The 26,260-nt window shown below is 39.7% G+C and overlaps 1 protein-coding gene across 5 annotated transcripts in view; it reads right to left on the bottom strand.

Annotated features, from left to right (window-relative positions):
• NR1H4 (nuclear receptor subfamily 1 group H member 4) overlaps positions 1-26,260 on the bottom strand; it is a 90,392-nt gene that overhangs the window by 57,205 nt on the left and 6,927 nt on the right. For 2 of the 5 annotated variants that reach the window (XM_009426088.4, XM_003952271.6), the window contains exons 2-3: positions 14,025-14,159; positions 13,259-13,391 (exon numbers count right to left, since the gene is read on the bottom strand). In XM_009426088.4, coding sequence (XP_009424363.1) covers positions 13,259-13,337 — 79 coding nt within the window. In that variant the 5' untranslated portion in view covers positions 13,338-13,391; positions 14,025-14,159. Of the gene's footprint in view, positions 1-3,188; positions 3,674-13,258; positions 13,392-14,024; positions 14,160-15,683; positions 15,851-26,260 lie in introns of those variants that run through there. The other 3 variants (XM_009426087.5, XM_509299.8, XM_054664614.2) reach the window with 2 other exon arrangements.

Below are 26,260 nucleotides of genomic sequence, written 5' to 3'. Positions count from 1 at the left end.
GTCTCTACTAAAGATACAAAAATTAGCTGGACGTGGTGGCAGGTGCGTGTAACCCAGCCACTCGGGAGGCTGAGGCAGGAGAATCACTTGAACCTGGGAGGTGGAGCCTGCAGTGATGAGCCAAGATCATGTCATTGCACTCCAGCCTGGGTGACAGAGCGAGACTCCATCTCAAAAAACAAAAAAAACCTTCTATTCTCAAAGCACATTCACTTCTAGCATTTCATAGTGTGTCTCCTAAATCTCCACAAATAGAGAAGTAATTACAAAGGAACTTTACAACCAAAGAACCAGCATGGCCAAATATTCCAAAATGGTTGGACTAGAACAACTTCCACAGTTAACTGACCATGAGATCTTAACTGGCTAAGCTTTTCCTATTTCAATCTCTCCTGTAAAAATGGGACGGTTGCTATCTCAGAAGGTAGTTCTGAGTGTAAAATACGGTTGCTGAGAAGCAGTTTCGGTAAGTTGAGTGTCATTAAAAGACATGTTTCCTAAAGAACCTAGCAAAATCCTGATTTTAATCATAGTTAATTGATAGTTAATAAGTAATTACTAACACAGTCTGTCTTGATGATATAAGTATTAGGATAGTTCTTTCATAACAAATATATATTTATAAACATATGCTCATGTTCTCTCTCTCTGTGTGTGTGTGTGTGTGTGTGTGTGTGTGTTATAAACACTTGCTATTTAGCAGTCACTGTGTTAGGGTCTGAAGATATGAAAGTGAAAAGACACATACGAAGGCCCAGCCTTTCTCTTGTTTGTGTGTTTTGGGAAGTGGGGATGTCAAGGGTTAGGACAAAAATAAGTAAACAAGTAAACAAATACAACAGTGGCAGAAAATAAGATGTGGAGGGAGTAGAGGTAGTTCGACTTTAATTTAGAGTATGCTTTCTGAAAAGGTAAATTTATTTCTATTTTGATACAATTTAAAAGGGAAAATACATATTAAAATTTAGATTTAGGAATCTTTATTTTGGAATTAGCCTATCAAAGAGTATGAGAATTAGGATTCCTTTGTGACGGTTCTCCATGGAAGTTTAGGGAAGAGTTCTTAAATGAGAACACATGGATGGACTCCAGGGGAGTCTGAGAAGCCCTGAAAAGAAAGTAAAATTCTTCTGGTTAGACAGTCTCCAGGTTTCAACACCTTCTCTAAAGGAGTGCCATCTGAGGGAGCTTTCTGAGGTGATAGAAGGGTTCTGTACCTACCAATATGGTAGCCACTAACCACATAGGGATATTGAACCCTTGGAATGTGGCTAGTGATACTTAGAGTCTGAATGTTAAATTTTATTTAATTCTAAGTTAAAGTTGAATAGCCACATGTGGCATATTAGCCAGTGCAGCTCTAAGGAGTTTTGGACCAGAACCACTGTACCCCCAAATGGGAAATCAGGTTTGCATAAAAACAATGGCACTCCCCCATAATCTCACAGTGAGTTTCTGATGCTCCTAAGAAAGGGTCCAGTTTATATCCAGTTTTTCATTCCTGGCACAATGCTGACCATAGTAAATGTTTAATGAATGTGTGTTGAATTGCAGTGCCTAGAAAAGTCACTTTTTTTTTTTTGCCTTCCTTTATTTCTTAATCCATGGTTTCTTCACTAAATGGCAGGGCTTTACTGCAAAGTTGTTTGCTGTTCCTGGCATCAGGCCTTTGTGATGTCAGTGCCTCTCCCTGCCTTGTCAGCTGATCACCTACTTCTGGTCACCTACTCTGGGAGGCCTGCCCCAGTTCCCCCAGGTGGAATTCACCTCTCCTACCTCTGTACACACTTCTATTATGGCACTTATTGGAAGCATATACAATCATTTCTTTTGTTTACAGGCTTATCTTCCACGCTGAACTTGAGATGGTATGAGATACTACCTAAGAGTGCCCTCTGAGCAGACAAATCTGGATTCATTTCACCCACAACTTGTTAGGTATATGAACCTGGGAAAGACATGGAACTTCTTTAAGCTTCTGTTCCTTCCTTTACAAAGCTGAAAGAATGTAGTGCCTGCATGAGAGGCTGTAATAAAGATGAACTAAGACAAAGAATGGAAACTGCATAGTGCCTGACACCACATACACATGTATACTTTTGTGATTGTTGTGATTAGTCTGTGAACTCTTTGAGGGAAAATATTAGACTATATTCTTTTCTTTATATTCCTGGCATCTAACTCAATGGCTGACACATAGTAAATGTTTATTAAATGTTGGTTAAATTGAAGTAAATAGAAAATTTGCTTCCCCGGCCTTCCAACTCATTTCCATTTCTAAATACGGTGTCGGTCACTTTTAAACATCACATTTAAACAAAATGGTATGCTACCAAGTCTATGACCAAAAACATGTTCACAATTATCATTATTATAAAAATGACTTGAGTTTTTTCTTGCTGGAAATTTAAAAGATGAATTTCTGTTTTAAAAAATATTAAAATATGATTTACATTATACTGTGTTTTAATTATAATCGATGTTTTAATTCAGAGAAAACCAAGAGCCTGGGCCTAAAGCTCAACTCTGTGCTTATCTGATTTTTCATGGACTGTTGGGAGAAACCTGCTGTGAAACTACTTCATTAATTCGTGTTTCCCAAACTCTTTTCATTTTTTTTTTTTACCACAACCTACGGTTTTAGATACATTTTATCTCATATCCCTCGTACATACTTATACACATGTAACTGAAACAAAATTTCATGAAATACCACTTGTCTTTACTCCTTGAGGGACACTGATATTTCTATTCTATTATATTCTAATCCAGTTTTTAATGCTGGTCACAAGACACTAAATAAATTTTGTGATCCCCTGGGAACTGAGACTTGCCATTTTAGGAACACTGCATTAAATAATGTATGTTAAAATGTTTTTTCAAGTGTCCATTGATATTAATATTAGAATTGTCTAATGTTTGGTTTGGAAGAATAGTGATAATTTGACATAAGAGTCTATGAAGAATATTAGGGGAAACATCCTTGGATTTCATCCCCATAAGATATTCGTCTGTTTAGAACCCTATAAAAATCACCCCAACCCAAACTCTCACTCCAGTCTTCTGGGTCTGACTGAGCCACTATCTTTGACAGACATCTGTTACTGTCATCTCCAACCAAAGTCCCCAGATTTCCTCAGTCCAGTTGCAAGAGCTCGACCTGAAAGCACCTGTGAACAGTGTCCTACCTTTCGCGGGCTTCATACTCATCATTTCCATGAAAAATCCTGACGGCGTACAGCTGCAGTGAGGACTAATTTGAATTGGATTTTCTAACCCCTGAAACTGCATTACCATTCTTAGCTTATTCACAGCAACTGAAAATGAGACTAGGTAAGGAGTGAGAGAGGACAGAGGTTGTGTGGTTTACTGATTAACTTCATTACGGAGCAGAATATTTGTAAATGTTTATGAGGAAAGTTCTTAATGCCAAATTGCCTAGTAAGCTGGAAACCAGTCTCTTAGATAAACATTTTGGGGGAGTACTTTTCCAGTTTAAGAACTTATAGAGGGTGGGTTTCTGTTCACTGGCTCTAAAACTGGACTTGGAGGTCAAGTGCCATGCTCCGGGTCCTGACATTTGTCCCCATCAAAAGGTGGCAGAATGGTATGATTTAAAATGGAATGGTATGATTTAAAATGGAAGCATTTTAAAGCATAATGCTTGATATGGTTTGGCTGTGTCCCAACCCAAATCTCATCTTGAATTGTAGCTCCCATAATCCCCACGTGTTGTGGGACGGATCCTGTAGGAGATAATTGAATCATGGGGTTGGTTTCCCCCACACTGTTCTCGTGGTAGTGAGTAAGTCTCACAAGATCTGATGGTTTTATAAGGGGTTTCCCCTTTTGCTTGGCTCTCATTCTGTCTTGCCTACCACCATGTAAGACATGCCTACCACCATGTAAGACAAAATCATCTAGCACAAAGCCTTTTTTGTAATAAAGAACTGAATATCTCATGTAATTTATTGAAAACTATGCTAAAAGTGTCTATTTCACACCATTGTAAAGTCTAAACATAGTAGGTTGAACCATTGTAAGATGAGGATGTATATATGTTGAAGCCTTAAACCCCAGTACCTCAGAATGTGACCTTAATTGTTGATAGGGTCATTACAGAGAAAATCAAATTAAAATGAAGATCCAATATGACTTGTATCCTTATAAAAATTGGAAATTTGGTTACAGAGACAGAAACACAGAGAGGGAAGTTGATGTGAACACACAGAGAGGAGACGGAGATGGCCATCTGCGGGCCAAGGAGAGAGCCCTGGAGCACATCCTCCACCCACAGCCTTCAGGAAGAGCTAACCCTGCTGACACCTCGATTTCGGACTTCCAGCCTCCAGAACTATGGGATAATTTCTGTGGTTTAAGCTACCCAGTCTATGTTACTTTGTTACAGCAGACCCAGCAAACTAATACATCCAGACTGTCTTGGCACTTATTAGCTCTGTGGACAATGGACAAATTCCTGAACCATTTTCTGCCTTTATTTCCTTGGTTGTAAAATGGGGTTGATAACTATACAACCTCAAAGAATTATATGTGATTATTAACTAAAATAGTATTTATAAAATGCTTAGCACAACAGGTGGCTACCCATCATCACTATGTTGATGTTATGATTGCTCAGCTTTGGACTCATGTTGTACCTTGGGTTGCTTATTGAATAGGAATAATTCTATATTTTATCCTTCAGCATAACTTTTGGACATCAAGCTTAAGTCTATTGGTTGTTTTTTAGAAATGAGGGCTTTAGAAGGGGACTCAGTTGATCCAGGGTGGAGCCCAGGCATAATGTAGTGAGATGCACTGTGTAACCTTAGATGAGTCTCTCAGCTTCTGTGGGCCCCATTTGTCCACATCAATAGATGGTAAAACATAGATAATAATTCATGCCCTATTTAGGCCTGTTCTGAAGATAAAATGAGATAGTAAATATGAAAGCAATTTTGAAAGGCAAAGGTGAGCTATACAAGTGGAATAATCATTGCTAAGACATTTCTATAGCCTTCACAAGTTTCCAAAGCAGTTCCATATGCATTATCTCATCAGATCTTCACTTGCACCCTTGGAGGGAGGTATTATTTCTAACTTCCACTATCTTTAAGCCTATTTTTAAACTCAGTGAGTTTCAGTGATTTGTCTATAGTCATCCCATTAGTAAGGAATGAAGCTGGGACTTTAACCCAGGTCTTCTGACTCAAAATCCCGTGGTGGAAAAACTAAGGTACACTTGCCCTAATTGCCAAGAAAGAGGAAAAGAGTGGTGGTCTATGGGTATATTTCAGTTTGAATTGCTTGATCAGGGGTCACCATTTTCAAAGCCATTTTCAGTCCTCAGTTTACTTCTGACCTCGTTCTCCCTTCCTCACAATCCCAGAGCTATCCTTTCCCTGAGAGGGTCATAGGTGAAAAAGCTACCCAAAGGATATGAAGCTAGATGAATGATTCAGAATTTTCCATTTCAAGAATTCTCCACTGAGTTTTTCACTGGCCAAAATAAATGGACCTGTCGGTTGCCCTCAGAAACATCTATACTAGATAAGAAATGAGCAGGATTATTTAGCTGACCCAGGAAACCCTTGTTGCTGAGTGAAATTCACACAGAATGTTCTCATAACAAGACTGATTGGATCCCTTTGCATTTCTCTTAGAGATGATCAACTGTCTCATATTATTTTTTCCCTAAAAAAATATTTTTTTCCTGAATATCTCTGCTGTCTAAAACAGTAGCCACTAGCTATGTATGGCTATTTATTAGTCTCTTTTCACACTGCTATAAAGAACTATCCAAGACTGGGCAATTTATGAAGAAAAAAGGTTTAATTGACTCACAGTTCTGCATGGCTGGAGAAGTCTCAGGAAACTTATAATCGTGGTAGAAGGTGAAAGGGCAGCAAAGCATGTCCTCAAAAGGCAGCAGGAGAGAGAGTAGGAAGGGAGAAGCACCAGATACTTATCAAACAACCAGATCTCATGAGAACTCACTCACTATCATGAGAACAGCATGGGGAAACCACCCCCATGATCCAATCACCTGTCACCAAGTCTCTCCCTCAACATGTGGGGATTATAATTTGAGATGAGATTTGGGTGGGGACACAGAGCCAAACCATATCAGGCTATTTAAATTAAATTAGAGTCAGTTCCTCAGTCACACCAGTCACATTTTAAGTGTTCAATAACCACATGCGAATAGTGGCTACTGTATTGGACGAAGTAGAGCTAGAACATTTCCTTCGTCACAGAAAGTTCTATCTGATGGCACTGTTTGGCAGAGTATTTGGGAGCACTGTGAATGTTGTACCTCTCGTGCTGAGTGGGGCATCAGCTATGAAGGCATGAAAAAAGGGAGGTCCTAGAGTAAATGTTGGCAATGTTTTTTTTCTGAGAACTATCCTTCAGAACAGACATGGTCAGCAGACTTTAAAGGTAGATAATCTTATTGAAAGACCTTCCCAGTTGACAAGGTCAATAGAAGTATTCTCTAAGCCTGGAGACTTAAACATTGGATTTTGTTTCCTTGTCCTGATTATATTTCAGTTGCCTACTTACTAATTATGGAATGTTTAGCAGATTACTTAACATCACTAAATATTCCTTTTCTCACCATAAAAGGGGAACAGTAATGGTACCTACCTTATAGGTGTGTTGTGAGAGTGAATTTTAGTGGCAAATAGAGTACTTGTGATGTGCCAGGAATTCTTCTTGTCACCTTATTTAAATAAGGCAAGTAACTTGTGCAAAGTTAAGGAATTTGTCCAAGACCACAGGGTAGTAGATGGCAGAGATTGGAATCAACCCAGGAAATCTGTTAACAAATCTAAAATGTACTTAGCTTGATATCTGACACATTAATTTCTATAAAGCACTCAAGAAATACTAGCTGTTATCATTACAATTATTTTTATTGTTGTAAGTTAATATATTTGCAATATGATTTTATAGTCAATCTTTTTTAACTTGGCATCCCTAAGAATCTGTTTCTTAGCCTGCAGGGTTGAGAGCTAAGGCCTAGACTGCAGTGGAATCGCCTACCAGCTGGCCAACTCTCTGACTCATTGCACACCTTTTCCAAACTCTGCAAGCCCCTGCTGAAAGAATCAGTCATCTATTTTGTCATAAGAAAAGACTCATTCAATATTTCTTTCCTTCTCCCATTTCTTTACTCCACTATCAAGAGAACCAGAACTGAGATTCCTTGAGAAAGAAAAAACCAAAGTAACAGTAAATTAAATGCCTTAGAGACTGCTTACAGCTATGGAAGAGCTGTGGAGAAGAAACAGCAGTGACAAAATATTTCAAGTATGCTGAAACAAAGCTTCATTTTATCTGAGACAATGGTATCTCTCTATCTTTTGGAAACTTTGAACTTTAATTCACCCAAGAAGTCAGAACTACGTTCACTTGAGTTGAACTCAGTGAGATGGAAAAATACCTGAAATCAAATGTCAGAAATATTCTACAAACTGCATCTCAAAACCTTTAATTGCATTTTAAAACATCTGACTGACTCTGTAACATCTGGAAGATTTGTTCAATTTAAGCATAAGTCATAGGGAAGAAGCAGATTTCAAAGTGAGTGTATTCTGATACAAATAAAGCATGAAGAGGCTGAGGAGGGAGGATTGCTTGGGCCCAGTAGTTCAAGGCTGCAGTGAGCTCTGATTGTGCCACTGTACTCCAGCCTGGGTGACAGAGCAAGGCCCTTTCTCTATAAAAATAAAAATAAAGAAATAAAGCGCACCCTAAGAAAATGGGCATACACAGCTGAGTGAAGCATAAGGCAATGAGAAATAGCCAAAGGAAATGAAAGATAAGTGAATGGGATTGTATAGGATCTACCTCCTGACACTTGCTAGGCCTCAATCAGAATGGGGCTCCGGAAAGACTGTTAGATACAATAATAAACGCAATACAAGACGTGGATTCCAAAGCTGTTGTTAGCAATGTAATAATGCAAAGGTGAGGTAACCAGAAATTTATTTACATATTGTTTGTTTTTGTTTTTTGGTGTTTTTTTCTTGTTTTTTTTTTTTGGAGACTGAGTCTCACTCTGTCGCCCATCTCATTGTAACCTCCGCTTCCTGGGTTCAAGCGATTCTCCTGCCTCAGCCTCCCGAGTAGCTGGGATTACAGGCACGTGCCACCACGCCCAGCTAATTTTGTATATTTAGTAGAGATGAGGTTTCACCACGTTAGCCAGTCTGGTCTCAAACTCCTGACCTCTGGTGATCCGCCTGCCTTGGCCTTCCAAAGTGCTGGGATTACAGGCATGAGTCCCCGCGCCCAGCCTTATTTACATATTGTTGATTCTCTCTGGCCCCTTGAAAGTTCTTTCACTCCACAATGTTGAGATAAACAGTACTTCCTTCTTTTAATGAGTGGAATGGTGTTTATCATTTCAACAATTTAAAATATGACAACTACATTTCAAACTCTGGATTAATTGTAACATTTTAGGATGCCTTGCAGCTTACAGAGCACTTTCCCACACAGCCCATTCCTTCCTCCCAACAACCTGTGAAGTGTGACATTATTATCCTCATTTTATGTGGGTAAAAACTGAAGTTCAGAGAATCTCACTTGCCTCTGAGATTTCATTTCCCACTATTTTATTCCTTATTTCCATTCCCAGTGTCACTGTGCTAAGTGAATCAGGAATCACTGTACCCAGGAACATTGGGTGTGGGAGGATAAGACTATACTTTCTCTTGCTTCTTCTCTTATTGTTGGAATGCTTTGTCTCTTTAGTCTCTAAATTTTTGTAATTTTTGAGTTTTTAAAACATAATTTGCTAAAAGTAAATATAGACTTTAGTTAATATACCATCTCCTGTTTTATTCACTATGTCAGATGGTGGGGAGCTGTGGACTTTGTCATTATTACTTTTTATTATGCACTAATTGCACAAAACTTTGCCTTATTCATTCATCAGAGACGCCTTTTTTAATCCACTAAATTAATCTTTGACCAAGCTTCCTGGCTTGCAGGATCTCCCAGAGGAAAGGAGACGAATCTCTGTGTGGTAACTGTGTCCTTCCACCACCAGGCCTCTACGTGGATTCAGTTACCGACGGGCTAGATTTCCATCTGGATTCGTCAGGGATGTCTGGCAACAGAATAAATTAAAGGACTTCAGGGAGGTGATTCCAACCCCCATCTCTCTGATTCCATTCTGTCCAAGTTTCTTTTCTTCTTTTTCTGGTGGAGCTGTCACATCCCTTCAGTCCGTCTCTGATCTCGGCCATACCTGTGGCAGCTGATCATACGCGAGCTCAGATGATGACTGCAGGCTGACCGCCTGTCATTTCAAGAGCATGCCGCACGTCCCTGTGCTTTCTGCCCAGAACTTCTCTAATCCCACAGGAGACAGCTTGGCCTGAGCTCAAAAACAGTCCAGAAGTGCGGGGAATTAATGCCCCCTGGGGTGACGCTCAACCAACGGGAGCCGAGGGGCAGTTAATATTAATATATGCTCCAGTCCCTGACCCCTCTGCTGACAGTTCTCTGTGCTGCTCCCAGTGGCATCAAGCTGGCCTCCCCCACACCAGGGATCTTGACAACTGACCTCTTTTGTTTTCCCTCCTTCCCTGTTGCATCGCCCACTCCCTCGCCTCCGCTCCCTCATCATCTCTCACATAAACTGCCTTCACACAAGTCCTCATTTGGGCTCTGCTCTTTGGAATAAACATTACAGGGGTGAAGACATTTCCCCTTCACCTTAAGCAAAGCCTTTGAAGAGTAAGGGGCCCATGGTCACCTCTAGAAGAAGCTGCAAGTTATCACTGAAAAGGTCATTAGTGTCTCCAGGACCCAGTAGTGAGTGCTTGTCTGTATTTGTCTTCAGGTCACCTTCTAGATGCCTTAAAGTTGTCATTGAATTATGACCTTTATAATAACCTGCAGTGAAGGGGACCATGCCCAGGACCACCTTAAAAGGACTTGTTGAGCCGTGTACCAAATGAGTACCATTAAGTCACCACTTCCTGACGTGGACAACAGTAGCATTTTTGTGGACTCAAATGTTTAATTTGAGTAAATGTCCTAGAATTCCCAGCCTGATAATCTACTTTTACCAACTGAACTTGAGTGAGCTGTTCAAGGCTGCACAGCTGGTTAATGGGAAAGCAGTTGTACACCCCTAAATAAAAATGAGTAGAAGACAAGGTCCTTCTGAGTCCATTCCAGACTTTGGGCCGTTGCACTTGTTATTGTCTCCTCCCGGAATGTTCTCTCTGGCTTCTTGTCTTTCAGGCTGTGCTCAATTGTGGACTCCTCAGGGGCCTTTCCTGACTATACCACTTAGAGCAGCCCATCCCTCCAGGCTATAGGGCATCACCCTATTTTGTTGCCTTCATAGCATGTATCACTACCTTGGGCATCTGTAGGTCCAAATAAGGTATAAAAATAATATTATTTTGTTTATTGATTTATTTACAAGTTTATTGTGAGTTTGCTTTCTACTAGGATCTTGCCTGTCCTATTCTCTGCTTTATTCCAAGGCCCAGCGTATTGTCAGTGTCCGATATTTGAAGAGAAGAAGTGACAGCTATCCATAGACTATTCCATTAACCTTGTTTGCCTTTATTATAACAACATGACTGCTGTTTTCAATACACAGTTAACCACTGGAAAAGAGTCCAGCTTTCTGGGCAGTTGAACCCATGGATTAACCCTTCTGAACCCCTGGCGTAGCTTAGACTCAGGAGTACTGAGTTAGGCCTGTGGGCTACTCATTCATGGGCCAGTCTTTTCCCTGGTGCCTTCCACCCTACGCACATGAAGGGGCCATAGAAGCCATCAATGTCATCATGACACACAAGAAGATGAGGAAGAGGAATAAAGGAATCAAAATTTTCTTCATCCTCCCCTTTGGCATACCTTTAGCTCAGGTATTTTTTGTTTGTTTGTTTTTCTTGAGATGGAATCTCACTCTGTCACCAGGCTGGAGTGCAGTGGCGCGATCTCGACTCACTGCAACCTCCGACTCCCTGGTTCAAGCGATTCTCCTGCCTCAGTTCTCTTGAGTAGCTGGGATTATAGGCATGCGCCACCACGCCAAGCTAATTTTTGTATTTTTAGTAGAGACAGGGTTTAACCATGTTGGCCAGGATGATCTTGATCTCCTGACCTCGTGATCCACCTCCCTCAGCCTCCCAAAGTGCTGGAATTACAGGTGTGAGCCACTATGCCCAGCCTAGCTCAGATGTGTTAAGTGAAGTGAGACTGAGGGCCTAGGGGAAAGAGATTTGAAAATAACGCTTAGACGTGGCTCTACAGCTTAGTGGAGAAAAGGAAAAGGAGTCCTAATGGTCACACATGGTCAGATTAGTTTACCAGAAGAGGGGACCAGATAAAGAGTTGAGGAAACTGCTCCAGCAAAGAATTACAGCTCTGCATTGCAGCTCATGCAGCTTGTGCTATATATTCTCAGAAACCTTAAATGCAGTGTTAGGAAATGGAATAAGAATGTGGTCCAGCAAAAGAGAGAGAGGAGAGAACCACACCATAAAAGCAGAAGGCGCAGTGCTTCCTTAGCAATCATCTTTAGATGCTTCTAACCTGACGGCATCTTCATGGCTTTTTCTGAATTTACTGGCATCTTTTTCACCTTATGGCTGCTGAAATCACCCTGAAATCTTCTGTGCTGGCTGAAAATTGGGCTAGCTTGTAAGGAAAACCCTACAATTTTCTCTCTGTATGCAAATTGGAGCTGAATAGATTGGTTTAGTAATGATGAAGCCTAAGCTCAGAGATCTCAACCTACAATCATAAAATTTTACAGCAGGAAATGGAAGTTTCTGTTTGAAAAAAAATCTTGAGTGCAATTTTTCTTTATCTGTGGTATGTGCCAATAGTCCTAATTATTCTGTGAGTTCTGATTGCTAGAAGAAAAAATCATTAAGATGTCTATACATTGACTCTGCTCTGAGGAACCACAGAAGGGCAGGCAGGCCAGAAGCAAATGGTCAAGTGGCTAGACATGGAGGCAGGGCCTCCCACTGCCCTTGACTGCATCTACAGGATGAAGATAAGCCAACTGGAAGAAATAAGATGCAGCAAGTACTTGGGAGAACTGGCATTTAATAAATAATTACTGCCGCCTTTGGTCTCTCTAAGAGTTACGGATCAACATCTGTTTTTTCCATAAACCTCTTTTTCTTTTCCCTTCTATTATTTATTACTGGACTCTTATTTATCAAGTGCCTACTAAATATGCACTGGATAATAAAAGATTAATGAAATATGGTCACTGCCCTTAAATGCATTTGTACTGTATGGAGGCAGGTACACATGTAAATAATTATTACAAATAATGACCCCTTTTTGGAAATGGCCTAATCAACTATTACACACTAAAGTGCTAATGACTAATAGGTAACAGAACAAATTATTAATTAACAGGTCCTAGGAATATCAGCAACCAAATAAGCGGTCATGCCTTCATACATTGAACTTTGAGGAACTTCTAGTGTTTGCATTTTCACTATTATGGTATATCATGGCCCATATATTAACGGAGGGTGAAAACTGGGAGCATCCCAGGCTGCCAGCAGGGTTATTATGCAGAAGGGAATTATTTTAACACTGGCAGAAAGGCTCCCTGTCCCACCCAAAATATTGCCTTGGCTAAATCTTTGTTAATGTTCGCAGTTGAAACTCTTTATAATGAGATGTTTTTCATAAATGCATAAAGTGGAGCAATATATCATTTTATGGTATCATCTAGTTACAGATCTACTGAAAACTGCTTAGTACAATTTGTCCTCAATCCTGCTTAAATGACTAATCCTGACACTGTGCCATAGATCCCCCAGCACCGGAGGAACTGCAAAAGGAAATCTGCCCAGCTATAACCTAAGTAAACTCAGCCTTTAATAGGTGTCATATTAAGCCATAAGAATCATGATTTCATAGTTTAGTACCTGCTATAATAATATTGGAATTAGCCTTAGAGGAGGACTCGCTTTCTACTCCCTGCTCTGTTAATTATCTAGCCTCGCGGCCTTGAGCAATTCACAAAGCTTTTGCAGTCCTCATCTATAAAAATGAAGACCATTAAGTCCCATGAATCCAAGGTCCGATCTACCTCTAACCTTGCAGAGTAGCTAACATTGATTGAGTACTTGGAAGGAACAAAAACATGTTCTTGACCCTGGGCTGGACTCATCATCTAGGCATTTCCTCATGTATTTCCAAATCGTAGTTTGTTCTTATTGATATTCAAATGAACTTGACAACTTACCAAATAAATTTTCAGAAAAAGAAAATTCATCTGTGGTAGGTAAATGGGAATGTTCAATGAGATTCATTTTTGATCCCATCCAAATTTTTCAATTGAAATGCACGTTCTTTATGGTGGTCTTCAGAAAAAACTCCTGAAAGGAAAATAAATAGTTTGTGACTGTGGGAATGCGGGAAGGGTTGGTTAGGAGAGCTCCGGAAGGAGACAGCGAGATAGTTTACGAAAGTACAAATGGCTCCCTTTGAATGCATTTTACTATAGCCTTTCTGTATGTAACTTTTCTCAATATTTATCGTTTTTATACCTCATTTGGACCTAAAAATGCCCAAGATATGTGCTTGCATAAAAGATACTAATTTATCTGAAAAAAACACCGTATGTTTTCATTCAAATTTCAGCCCTTGGGAGATTTGGGCAAGATATGATGACATTTTGACTATGTCTTTATTAGAAAAAAAAAACAAATATAAAAGGCCTTGATTTAAAATGAGATGAATCCATGATTTATTATCTTAAACTTTATTCTAAAGTTGAATAGGTTTTTATAAACATTAATAGTGATTTAAAGCCACTTCCTACTGGAATTTTTTTTGACTATTTAGGCATTATGTCAGCAGATCAGAAAATCAGAGATATTCCTTGTATCTGCCTTTCAGAGGAAATTTCAGGGGCTTTCATTTTCACTGTCATGATCTACCTTGGTCATGTATTGATCCGGGGCTTTTTCAAAAGATATAGTAAGAAGAAAAATAATGGTAAATCTCACCAAAGTGTCTGAAGTTTCATCTTGAGGAAATGTCCAGAAGAAATCCAGGAAACTAAGAGAAGCAGTGTTCACTTTGAGCTATGTTTCTAAGTCTTCTTTTCTTCTTTCACTCCTTCTACGATGTCTTCTACCTCCCTAAAGAAGTAATTTGAAAGGTTAAATAATGAAAAGTGATAATGTGTGCTGTCAGAATCTCTTTTCCCAAGCTGTTTTCTGAGGATGATTTTCAAACCTTTTTTTTCTGTCTCCACCAAGATATGACTTTATTTACAAATAAATAGCTGTCTATATTTGCTGCCCAGGAAGAGGATATAGTGGGTTTTTTGGATAAGTATGTATTTCATTAGGATTTCCCCATTATTCATATCTCTCTTTCTCTCTCACTCACCAAATGTCCTAGCTCAAACAGAAGTGAGTTTCAGGTGCACTTGGCTGCTGGGAAGGTAGTCCACCAGAAACCTGTTTCCTTCATTTATTCATTTATTCAATGCTTGCAACAAATATTCAGTGAGCACATATTCTGCACTAAACTCTGTGCTAGATATTTGAAGATAAAATGGCAAAAGGAAAATAAACATTCATGATCCATGATATCAAGCTTAATTAGGAATAAACATTAAATAAATAATCACACAAATACATAGATAATTATATATTGTCATGAAAGCTGTTTATGAAGGCAAATAACAGGATGCTGTAATAGAGAGGTTTGGATGTGAAGAGATAGAGAGTCAAGAGATAGAGAAGTAGCGGAAGGAGGATGTAGTTTCAAGGGCAATTTTTAAAGATGGGCGATACTAGAGCAATCTGCATTGATGGGAAGACAACAGAGAAGAACCAGATGAAGAAGCAAGAATGAGGGAGAGTCTTCTGAGAAGAGACACAAACTGTGTCCACTGTGGGTTCCAGGCATATCTGGGTTCATCTGGTAAACCCATGGCATAGCCCATCAAATTCCACCAAGCCCTACTGCCAAACTCTACTATCCATTAATATAAGCGGCTTGGTGGGAGAAAATCCATTCTAAACTCATGGAGAGCTAGGGACCATGAACTTCACCCCAAAGGAAAGCCTTAGCCATTAGAGACATATGTAATTTTCAGTGTAGCTGTGTTTGACCAACCCATACTAGATTCAGGAGACCTTCCTACCACCCAGAGGTGAGAAGAAAAGGGTTGTAAATAAAAATGAAGTCTGGAAACACTGAGGTATAAGGCAGATCCGTCCAATGCAACAAGCAGAAGAGAGAGAGAACTCACTTCAACCTCACCCTCATCCTCAAACAACTATGCCATATATCACAGTGGAACTCTGAACCCAAGAGGGCTGGGCAGCAGAGGTGCCCAGCAGAGGAATCATGACTACTGGTTGGGCACTGCTCTGCCCCATGGACACAAAATGGAGTGGAAGGAACAGCCAGAGCAGACTTAGTTATAAACATGAAGAGACCCCAAGGCACTCCTGAAATAACTGGGGTGTTTTCGGGGAGGGAGGCTCTGATAGGAGCTGGAGGTCCTGAAGAGTAAGCCAGTAAAAGTTGAGTTTCTGGCTAGGCACAGTGGCTACTGCCTGTAATCCCATCACTTTGGAAGGCCAAGGCAGGAGAATCACTCAAGCCCAAGAGTTCGAGACCAGCCTGGGCAACATGACAAAACTCACCTCTAATAAAAATTAAAAAATTAGCTGGGCATGGTGATGCACACCTGTAGTCCCAGCCAAGCTACTTGGGAAGTTGAAGCAGGAGGATCACTTGAGCCTGGGAGGTCGAGGCTGCAGTGAACTCTGATCATGCCACTGCATTCCAGCCTGGACGACAGAGCTAAAGTCTCAAAAGAAAAATGTTGAGTTGTTGTTATTAACAGGACCTCATTCATACTCATAAGCTAGTTGAGGACTAGGGAAATTCAAATTTCAGCATGTACATATCAATTGTATAAGGATATATATAATGTGTATATATGAATACATATATGAATCATGATACTAAATATGTATATGTGTCTGTATATTGTATAATAAATGGGCTTAAATACCCCACTCCCCATCAAAATTTAGGCAATTATTGTTCTAGAGTTTCTCCTATCTTGGGAATAGGAAATTCCACAATTTCCCATAATAATATTTTCCAGGAACCCACCATGTGAACGGTCAGAAAGTTTTCCTAATATTCAACCCAAGCTTATACTCTGTAACTTAAGGCCCATTTCCTCTGGTCTTTAAAAATAGGATATTACAGCTCTGTGACTCTGACTTCAGGTTTCCCTCTGTGCTCTCCTTGTCTCACATCTGTCTTTTTTAACCTTGAGCCATGTTCAGCAAGCTCCCCCGTACTTCCACTGCACATTACAGTTTTTTAATATTTTCCAGGCACACTCATCTTCATTTTGGATTCCTGTGATATATTTTCTTCAATACATTCATATAAACTTGGCACCTTCAAATTAAGGGCCTGGCATACAGTCAGCCCTCAAGAAATGTTGGCTCTATTAAATTATCTGCATTTATTGTTTTTCTTGCTTAGTTCTGCCAAATTCTATGACATTTGACTTGCTCTTCCTGGAGAAATGGTATAAGCCCTATTGGCACAAAAGCTTAGGACATAATTTATCACTTGCTCTCCCAAATGAAAAGTCCAGTTCCCCTAATTCTGCATCATTTAAGTTATTATCCCTGATTGGAGACCTACCATGTGAATGCCCCTGATTAGTTAACAGCAGAACTCTCTAGAATCCAGATAGTTAGCAGGGTCCACTCAAGTCAGATTCATTGGGTTTACAATTCCCGAATGGGCTTTAAAAAAAAAGAAACTAAATTTTTGAAATAGTAACACAAGCACATGGTAAAGAATTCAAACAGTATACTGAAAAAAAGTCTTCCCAGCTTAGACACCCATTTCCCTTACCTAAATACAATTACAATTGCTAATTCTTTGTGTATCCTTCCAGAATATTGTTCTCACTCTTCAGTATAAAAGGGCCTTCAAATACTGTATCTAAAAACAGAGTTGGTAAACTATTGCCTGCAGGCCAAATCCGGTCGGCTGCCTGTTTTTGTGTAGCCTGTGAGCTTAGAATGGTTTTACATTTTCAGATGGTTAAAAAAAACAAAAGAAGAATATTTTATGACACATGGAAATTATATGAAATTCATATTCAGTGCCTATAAATAGTTTAATGGTACACAGCCACATCCACTTGTTTATGGAATATCTATGGCTCTTTTCTCCCTGCAGTAGCAGAGTTGAGTACAGTAGTTGCAACACAAGACTGCACAGTTCAGAAACCCAAAAATATTTACTATCTAGCCTTTTACACAAAAAGTATGTTAATCCCTGCCTGAAACAAAGAACAGAAGGGATTCAAACAATCAAAGTAGTGTTAGAGGTAAACTATGAATAAATGTAAAGATTACCTTGGGGATATAAACCCACTTAATTAAATACATCTCATAATAGTCAGATTTTCTTTACCTCTTAATAGCTTCTTACTGGGATTAGCAACTTTAGCCTATTTGCCAAGAGTTTCCATATACATTATTTGTCTAATTACGGTTACTTTGGTGCTCTTCTTTCTCTAATACTCTTCACTTTCATTTTGGGGAAGGAACTGCAAAAGAAGAACTCCCAGGAGACCCTTGACTTTAGCTCTATAGTCTTTTTTCCTTCAAATCCTCCCTTCCATAAAAGGAGTCATGTTATAGGTTGAGAATTTTAACCTTTGAAAGACCCTTGAAAAACAATATGCTCCTTCAACACACTTTTTGGGTTGACATCTAATGTCTTTCACTAAAAAATAAAATAGTTGCAAGAAATATAATTTCTGACGTATTATAAAAATTGACATTTTTACATGTTGTTGCATTACTTTTAAATAATTCGATTAAATCTAAATATCACAGCAACTTTATACCCTCCCTTATCCTTTTAAGAAATAGATGAAGTTATTCTTCAACAGCTGGAAACTTTTTAATCATTCCTGTTCTTCCTCAAGTTTACATTTCATTCCATTCCACTTCATGGCAGAATTTTATCCTAAGGTAGCATATGTCTATACATGAGAGTCTGTTATTGGTCATTTTATCATATTTTCTGCCACTAAAATATGTATATAAATTTGAATTTTTTTAATTTCTAATGACTTTAAGATTTTAAACATTTTTTTAAAATTTCAGGATTTACTTTATGACTAGCTATTATGAGTACCCATTTACTCAAAACTATGCCTTGTCCATGAGACTGTCTCTACAAATGGGGCAGCTCATTTTCCATGCCAAAAGGCACAAGTAGAGAAAGCAGTCTATTGTGGAAGAGAGAACACCAGATCAGAAAGAAAAACAACATTATGGCCGGGCGCAGTGGCTCACGCCTGTAATCCCAGCACTTTGGGAGGCTGAGGTGGGCGGATTACTTGAGGTCGGGAGTTCAAGACCAGCCTGGCCAACATGAGGAATCTCATCTCTAATAAAAATACAAAAATTAACCAGGCATGGTGGCACAGGCTTGTAATCCCAGCTACTCGAGAGGCTGAGGCAGGAGAATCACTTGAACTCGGGAGGCAGATGTTGCAGTGACCCAAAATTGCACCACTGCACTAACCTGGGAAACAGAGTGAGACTCCATCTCAAAAAGAAAAGAAAGAAAGGAAAACAACATTGTCAGGTGATAGCCATGGTCAACAGCTGGCAGAACACATGAAGCAGAGGAAGCAAATCTCCTTAGAAATGCAGCTAAAGGCCAGACATAGTGGTTCACACCTGTAATCCCAACACTTTGGGAGGCTGAGACAGGCGGATCACTTGAGGTCAGGAGTTTGAGACAAGCCTGGTCAACATGGTGAAACCCCGTCTTTACTAAAAAATATAAAAATTAGCCAGGCATGGTGGCAGGTGCCTGTAATCCAAGCTACTCAGGAGGCTGAGGCAGGAGAATCATTTGAACCTGGGAGGCAGAGGTTGCAGTAACTCGAGATCACGCCACTGCACTCCAGCACTCCAGCACTCCAGCCTGGTCAACAGAGCGAGACTCGTCTCAAAAAAAAAAAAAAAAGAAGAAGAAGAAGAAGAAGAAGAATCAGAGCAGGTAAAGAAAAGAAAAAGATCTGATTTGAACATGATCACTTCCCTACCTTCCCCCTGACTCCCCCATTCCCCACCCCTGTCCTGGAAGAGGGATAGGGTGGATGCAGGATAGATTAGCCAGCTGCCCCCTCTGTTAGCCTAATCAGTCTCAATTAATAGTTTGTTAACTTAATAAAACCCCAACTTTAAGCATTCCTTCATCCATTGTTTTCCTGAAAAGTTATTAAAATTTATTTTTAAGCTAAAGTATTTTTAAAATAAAAGGGTCATTGCAGAAAATTGAGGCAATACAGCAAAGCATAAAAAATGTCAAATTGTGTTCTATCATTTTTTTCCATTTATACTCCCACCAGCAGTAAGAGTGCTTTTCTCATCATACCTTTATTAGCATCACCCACTCTCACTTTGAACAATTTTTTCTAATTTGTTAGGTGACAAATCCTATCTTGTTGTATTAAATTACTCTGATTAGCAGTAATTTAAAAAACATTTCTTTACATCTATATTGGCTATGTGTGACAGTTTCCATTTTGGGTTTACTTCCTTTGCCATTTTTCTATTGAAGTGTTCTTTTTTTTATTGACTTGGCAGAGTTCTTCATACATTGAATGTATTAGCATTCTATTATATTTACTACATGCCTTTAAATTACCTTTACCTAAAAAGTTTTGCATTGCATGCAGTTAAATATATCTGATTTTTTAAAGGTTACTTTTATTGCTCCTTATTTTTAGTTTATGGTACAAGGTGGATTTTTTTTTTCAGAATTGCTTCTTGAGTACATTTTCCCTCACCCATTGGTTCATAATGCTTCTTTAAGACTTTAGTTTTCCATTGATCGTGCAGTTACTTCTTGTATCAATATCATCCTTTCTTATTATCGATCATTCTCGTTCAACATTTCCTAAGATACCCTTGCTTGTTTTCTATGATAAAATTATCATATCTTTTATCACACTCTTAAAAAGAAAAGTTTCTTTGGGAGTTTGAGATGGTGCCAAACGTAGATATTTAGGGAGAAAATCTGCTCATTTCTGATATTTAATTTTGCCTTTCAAGGGCACAGCATGTCTCCATTTGCTCAAATGTGCTCTTGCACCTCTCAGTCTTATAGATTTTTCCCCTATATGTTCCAGTTTGTTGATTGATGCTTCCTTGTCATTTTTCTCTCCCTCCTCCTTGTATAGTAATTAATGCTTTGATTTCATCTGTTTTGTCTTTACTATATCACCAGATCGTAAACTTCTAGAAGAGAGGAATCATTGCTTATATTTATTTCATATTCCCTTTGCATAGCTGGCAATGTTTTACATATGCAGAAATAATAGCTTTGGTCTAGTATAAATATCACTGGGGATGAGACATGAGGAGATTAAGGGTGGAGTGCCAGTTCTGACATTCCGTAGCTTCACGCATGACCTGGAACTACTCACTCAGCACCTCCTCCCGACACTACCACCCAGACGCTCCCCTGATTGGGGATTTAAATCGAAATAATAGGGTTGCCGTAAAGATTAAAAAGTGAATCTTTCATAGGTTTTCAAATATATGTATACAGTGACATGTACAAAAAAAGTTCACCACATTGTTTCCAATGGTAAGAAATTGGAAACAGCATAATGTCCATCAAAAAGAGAATGGATACAATAAATAAATTGCACATTCACAGGTGAATACTATACAGCAATTAAAATAATTATAATCTGAACTAAAATAAATGACTATAAAATGAACTAGCAGCTGGGCATAGTGGCTCACACCTGTAATCCCAGCACTTTGGGAGGCCGAGGTGGGCAGATCAGCTGAGGTCAGGAGTTCGAGACCAGCCTGGCCAACATGGTGAAATCCCTTCTCTACTACAAATACAAAAAATTAGCCGGGGGTGGTGACACACGCCTGTAATCCCAGCTACTCGGGAGGCTGAGGCAGGAGAATCACTTGAACCCAGGAACTGGAGGTTGCAGTGAGCCGAGATCGCACCACTGTACTCCAGCCTGTGCAACAGAGCACTCCATCTCAAAAAAAATTAAAAAATAAAATAAAATAAAATGAACTAGAACTAGATGTATTCATATGAATAAATGGGAGAACATCATATTGAGCAAAAGAATCAGGTTGCAGAATAATACATACAGTTTGATATAAAGATATGCAAAGCAGTGCTACATATTATTACTGTTACTCTACTGCAGAGGTCAGCAAACTATGACTCTCGGACCCAACCCAGCCTGCCAAGGACCAGATTTGCCCTTTTGTTTACTTGCTCTCTATGGCTCCTTTCTGAGCCACAGTACAGAGTTAAGTACTGTGGTTGCAATACAGTCCATATGGTCTGCAAAGTCTAAAATATTCAGTCTATCCTTTGTAGAAAAAGCTTGTGATCCTTGCCTTAACTGTAAAGACATGAATGAAAGTAATGAGCCCCATATTCAGAATAGAGCTGCAGAATGTGAGTGGGCAGGTACATAGGGAGTTTCTATAATACCTGTAATGCTCTCCTTCTAAGTTGAGCAATAAATACAAGGAAGTTGATTATATTACTCTATTTTGTTGCATGTTGAAAATATTTCACAATGAAAAAGATTGAATGAAATTATATATGGAAAGCTTCCTACGTAAAAATACACAAGTCCATACAGGGCTTCTCTCTTTCTCACACATCCTTGCCCTTGCTACACACCATTCTTAAAGCTTTGAGGAAAAAGTAATTCCTCCCCATAAAATGTTTGGGGAACCTAACTGTGGTCAATGGGGAACTACTGGAAATTTTGAGTGGCACAATAAAATCAGTAGATATGATTACTCTAGTGAGAAGGTGGGCTGGGGAGGGGAAGCAGTAAAAGAAGGAGAAACATTCAGGAAGTTGTTGTGTGGTGACCAGAGTGCATAGCAGCGTGGCGTCAGTAGAGATGGGAAGGAAGGAACTTGTGTACAGCATACAAAAAGGAGGAGGAAGGAGAAGCAGCAGCCCCATGATACAAAGTTTAAACCTTGGGTATTGGTGAAAGGAGGGACAAAATGTTTATTTTACTTTTTGTTTATTTCTAAAATGCTGTAACCTAAGTCTTCATTTAAGGACCCAGGAATTATTTCAGAAATGGTATGCACTGTTTGTTTTTATTGTGATAAGACACATAGTTACTGGTAGCTTGGACTCCCACTTTCTGGTTATCAATATTTACTTATTTAGATACCGTGTGTCACGGGAAGTTCATGGCATATGGAGCTCCTCTGACTTAGCATAAACCATTTGCAATCGGAGACCTTGGAAAGACACTGCTGCAATTAAATAACTTTGACTCTGATTTAGAGGAATCTTAGTTCTTGGAGGATGAAGATAAAAACCGATTACATGCACTAGTTCACTATGAACTCTACATATCAAGACATCATCCTTGGTGACATTGTCTCAAATGAACTCAGTTGCTGATAGAAAGTATACACTTTGTTGGATATCTATGTAATCCATTTTTAAAGGGCAGGAAAAAACATGAAGGTTTTCTAACCATCATCATTTTATGATCAGAGGAAGCCTTAGATTCTGCCCAAAGGCTGGAAATACATTCTTTTTTTTTTTTTTTTTTTTTTCTGAGACAGAGTCTTGCTCTGTTGCCCAGGTCGGAGTGCAGTGACACAACCTCAGCTCACTGCAATCTTCATCTCCCGGGTTCAAGTGATTCTCCTGCCTCAGCCTCCCGAGTAGTTGGGATTACAGGCATGCGCCACCACACCCAGCTAATTTTTGTATTTTCAGTAGAGACAGGGTTTCACCATGTTGGCCAGACTGGTCTGAAACTCCTGACCTCAAGTGATCCACCCGCCTTGGCCTCCCAAAGTGCTGGGATTACAGGCGTGAGCCACCGCGCCTGACCTGGAAATATATTCTTAAGGAAAAAGAGAAAAGAGCTCTACGAAAAGAAAAAACGTTTTATTTTTCCAAGTATTTGGTCTTCAAGCAGCACTCAAACTGAAGTTCTTTCCAGGACAGAAATACAGATTTAGAATAAATAGATACTTCCAAAAATCCAGAGACACGTCAAGGACAACATATGGCCAACAAGGATGGCTGCGAGCCAATATGACCATTGGACCACATCATTCTGAAGACAGTGCTCTATAAGAACCAAACAATTTTTATTACTATCTTAGTAACCACTACATAGATTTTTAGTGATAGATTAAAATAAAATTTAATATTTAAATTAACATTTTAATTAAATTTTTAAAATTAAAATTAAAATAGCTTTTACGAGTAGGCAGGTTCCAAGTGATGTTATCTGATTTAATCTATCATAAGCTAAGTAAGGGCTAATATAAACACTTTACAGATGAGAAAACTGAGGTTCAAAGAGATTAAGCAATCTTTCCCAGGTCATGTTACTGGTAAGAAGCAGAGTGGGGATACAACCCATGTCTAACTCTAAATCCATGCTCTCATGCACCTCTCCCACTGAGACTACCACCAGCCAGCCGCAATCCTTAGTGAAGGTCACTGGGCAGTTCTGTAAGGTCACTTCTGCTAAGGCACTCAGCATTAGCTGTTCACATGCACAAATCAATCAGGTAAGCTGGAACAGGGTTTACCCACAGTATTATTTTGTTTCTTCTCAAACTTCTTTTGCTGTTTCTAAAATCTCCATTGAAAGCCATACTTCCTTCAGGTGCTATACATCAAAAACACCTGCATCGACTGGGCGCAGTGGCTCACGCCTGTAATCCCAGCACTTTGGGAGGCCCAGGCAGGCGGATCACGAGGTAAAGAGATCAAGACCATCCTGGTCAACATGGTGAAACTCCATCTCTACTAAAAATACAAAAATTAGCTGGGCACGGTGGCACACGCCTGTAGTCCCAGCTACTTGGGAGGCTGAGGCAGGAGAATCGCTTGAACCCAGGAAGCAGAGGTTGCAGTGAGCCGAGATTGCGCCACTACACTCCAGTCTTGTGACAGAGTGACACTCTGTCTCAAATAAATAAATAAATAAATAATAAAATACCTGCATCAACCAGATATCCACAGCTTTCAAAGCGTCTCTGCTCTCTGGAGCTTACACAATGGTGCCTAAACAACAGCTGACCTTTATTTCCAACTAGATGTAGAAGAAGCACCTGGAGTTGAGGCTTCCAGGACCAGGAACCTGGAAGTGAATGTCTTCTTAAATCTGCACCCTCAGTGCCTCACTTGCCTAGCTCTAGGCCTAGCCCTGCTTCTCAACTCCTTGATTAGCACAAACTCCAGGAGACGTTCATAGCCCTGGGTACTTCTTCTTTGCAGTGGTGTTACCATTGTAATTCAACCTTTGTTTTTGTGGATTTGGTTTTCTGTGTCTCCCATTAAACCAGCAGCTCTAGGAGAGATTACATTGGATCTCCAATGCCTTGCACAATGCCAGCCAGGTACATCTTAGATGCACAATAAATTCTTGTTAATTGAGTAAATGAACAAATGGTTGCATGAATAAATAAAGTAACTAATACATAAATGAGTGAATGAATAATATACCTTACTAGATAACCACCTTTAGAATCAGTCTTGTTTAGGCCATAGGACAGAAATTAGTGAATAGAGGCATACAACACAATACACACAAGAGCCGAAGAAGGATTTTTTTTTTTTTGTCACATAAAGAAACCTAACAACTAAGTCTGCTTCCCCACAATGTAGACTAATTAGTGAATGGTAACCATTTTTATTGGAAATCTCTTAAGCATAGGCTTTCCGGTCTCCCCATGGGAACCATTTTATACATGAGTTGACCACCCCAGGAAATTGTTTTGTTTTGTTTCAGGGTTTTTGTTGTTTGTTTGTTTGTTTTGAGACAGGGTCTCTCTCTTTCACCTGGGCTGGAATGCAGTGGTGCGATCTTAGCTCGCTGCAGTCTTGACCTCCCAGGCTCAAGCGATCCTCACACCTCAGCCTCCCAAGTAGCTGGGACTACAGGCATGCACCACTTGCCCAGCTAATTTTATTTATTTATTTATTTATTTAATTTTTTTTTTTTTTTTTGAGATGGAGTCTCGCTCTGTCACCCAGGCTGGAGTGCAGTGGTGCCATCTCGGCTCACTGCAAGCTCCGCCTCCTGGGTTCACACCATTCTCCTGCCTCAGCCTCCCGAGTAGCTGGGACTACAGGCACCCGCCACCATGCCCAGCTAATTTTTTGTATTTTTAGTAGAGATGGGGTTTCACCGTGTTAGCCAGGATGGTCTTGATCTCCTGACCTCATGATCTGCCAGCTTTGGCCTCCCAAAGTGCTGGGATTCAGGCATGAGCCACCGTGCCCAGCCCCAGCTAATTTTTTTAATTTTTTGTAGAGACAGGATTTCACCATGTTGCCCACGCTGGTCTAGAACTCCTGAGCTCAAGCAATCTGCCCACCTCAGCCTCCCAAAGTGCTGGGATTACAGGAGTGAGCCACCATGCTGGGCCGGAAATAGTTTTAATTAATCTCGCAAATTTCCCGTTGTTAATTCTCTTCCATCAGAACTACCAGGAATAGTTTTGTTGTTGTGGTTGTTTGGTCTTCTTAATGTTCACTCTTCATAAGTTTGTTTTTTCTTTTTTCACATTATGTACATTAGTCAAAATGGTCAAGAAGCTATTTGTTGAATGCTTTCTCCGTGACTAACTTGTCATTTTTTTTTTTCAAATACTTAATTGGATCTTTGAAATATTATGCCTCTTACTCATGGAAATTGTTTGCAAAGATGGCCACCACAACTGCCTCCTTTCCACACGCTCTTACAATGTGAGTTTGCCACTCCTCTCATCAATGCACAAAGTCTGTTTCGCTAGCCCTTGGACCTCAGCTGGTCTAATAAATTCCTTGACCAACAGAATGTGGTGGAAGTGAGGTTGGGGACTTCTAAGCCAGGCTTTAAGAGACCTTGTAGCTTCTGTTTTCCATATCTAAGAAAGAATGCTGCCCTGAGATTGCCATACTGTTTGCAGATATCTCAGATTTAAAAATCTCATGGAGAAAGAAGTCCAGCTCTTCCAACTATCCCAGCTGACAGCCACATCAAGACCCCAGACATGAGTGAGGCCATCTCAGTCCTTTCATTCCAGTTGAACTCACATCTGAATGAGCAACATGAGTGAACCCAGGCATAACCAGCAGAGAAGCTGCTCAGCCGCCCCACAGAACTATGAGAATTAAT

Source organism: Pan troglodytes, chromosome 10, assembly GCF_028858775.2.
Source record: "Pan troglodytes isolate AG18354 chromosome 10, NHGRI_mPanTro3-v2.0_pri, whole genome shotgun sequence".
Taxonomy (NCBI): Eukaryota; Metazoa; Chordata; class Mammalia; order Primates; family Hominidae; genus Pan; species Pan troglodytes.
Note: the sequence above shows the minus strand (reverse complement) of the source record. Positions and strands in the feature narration are given on the sequence as shown.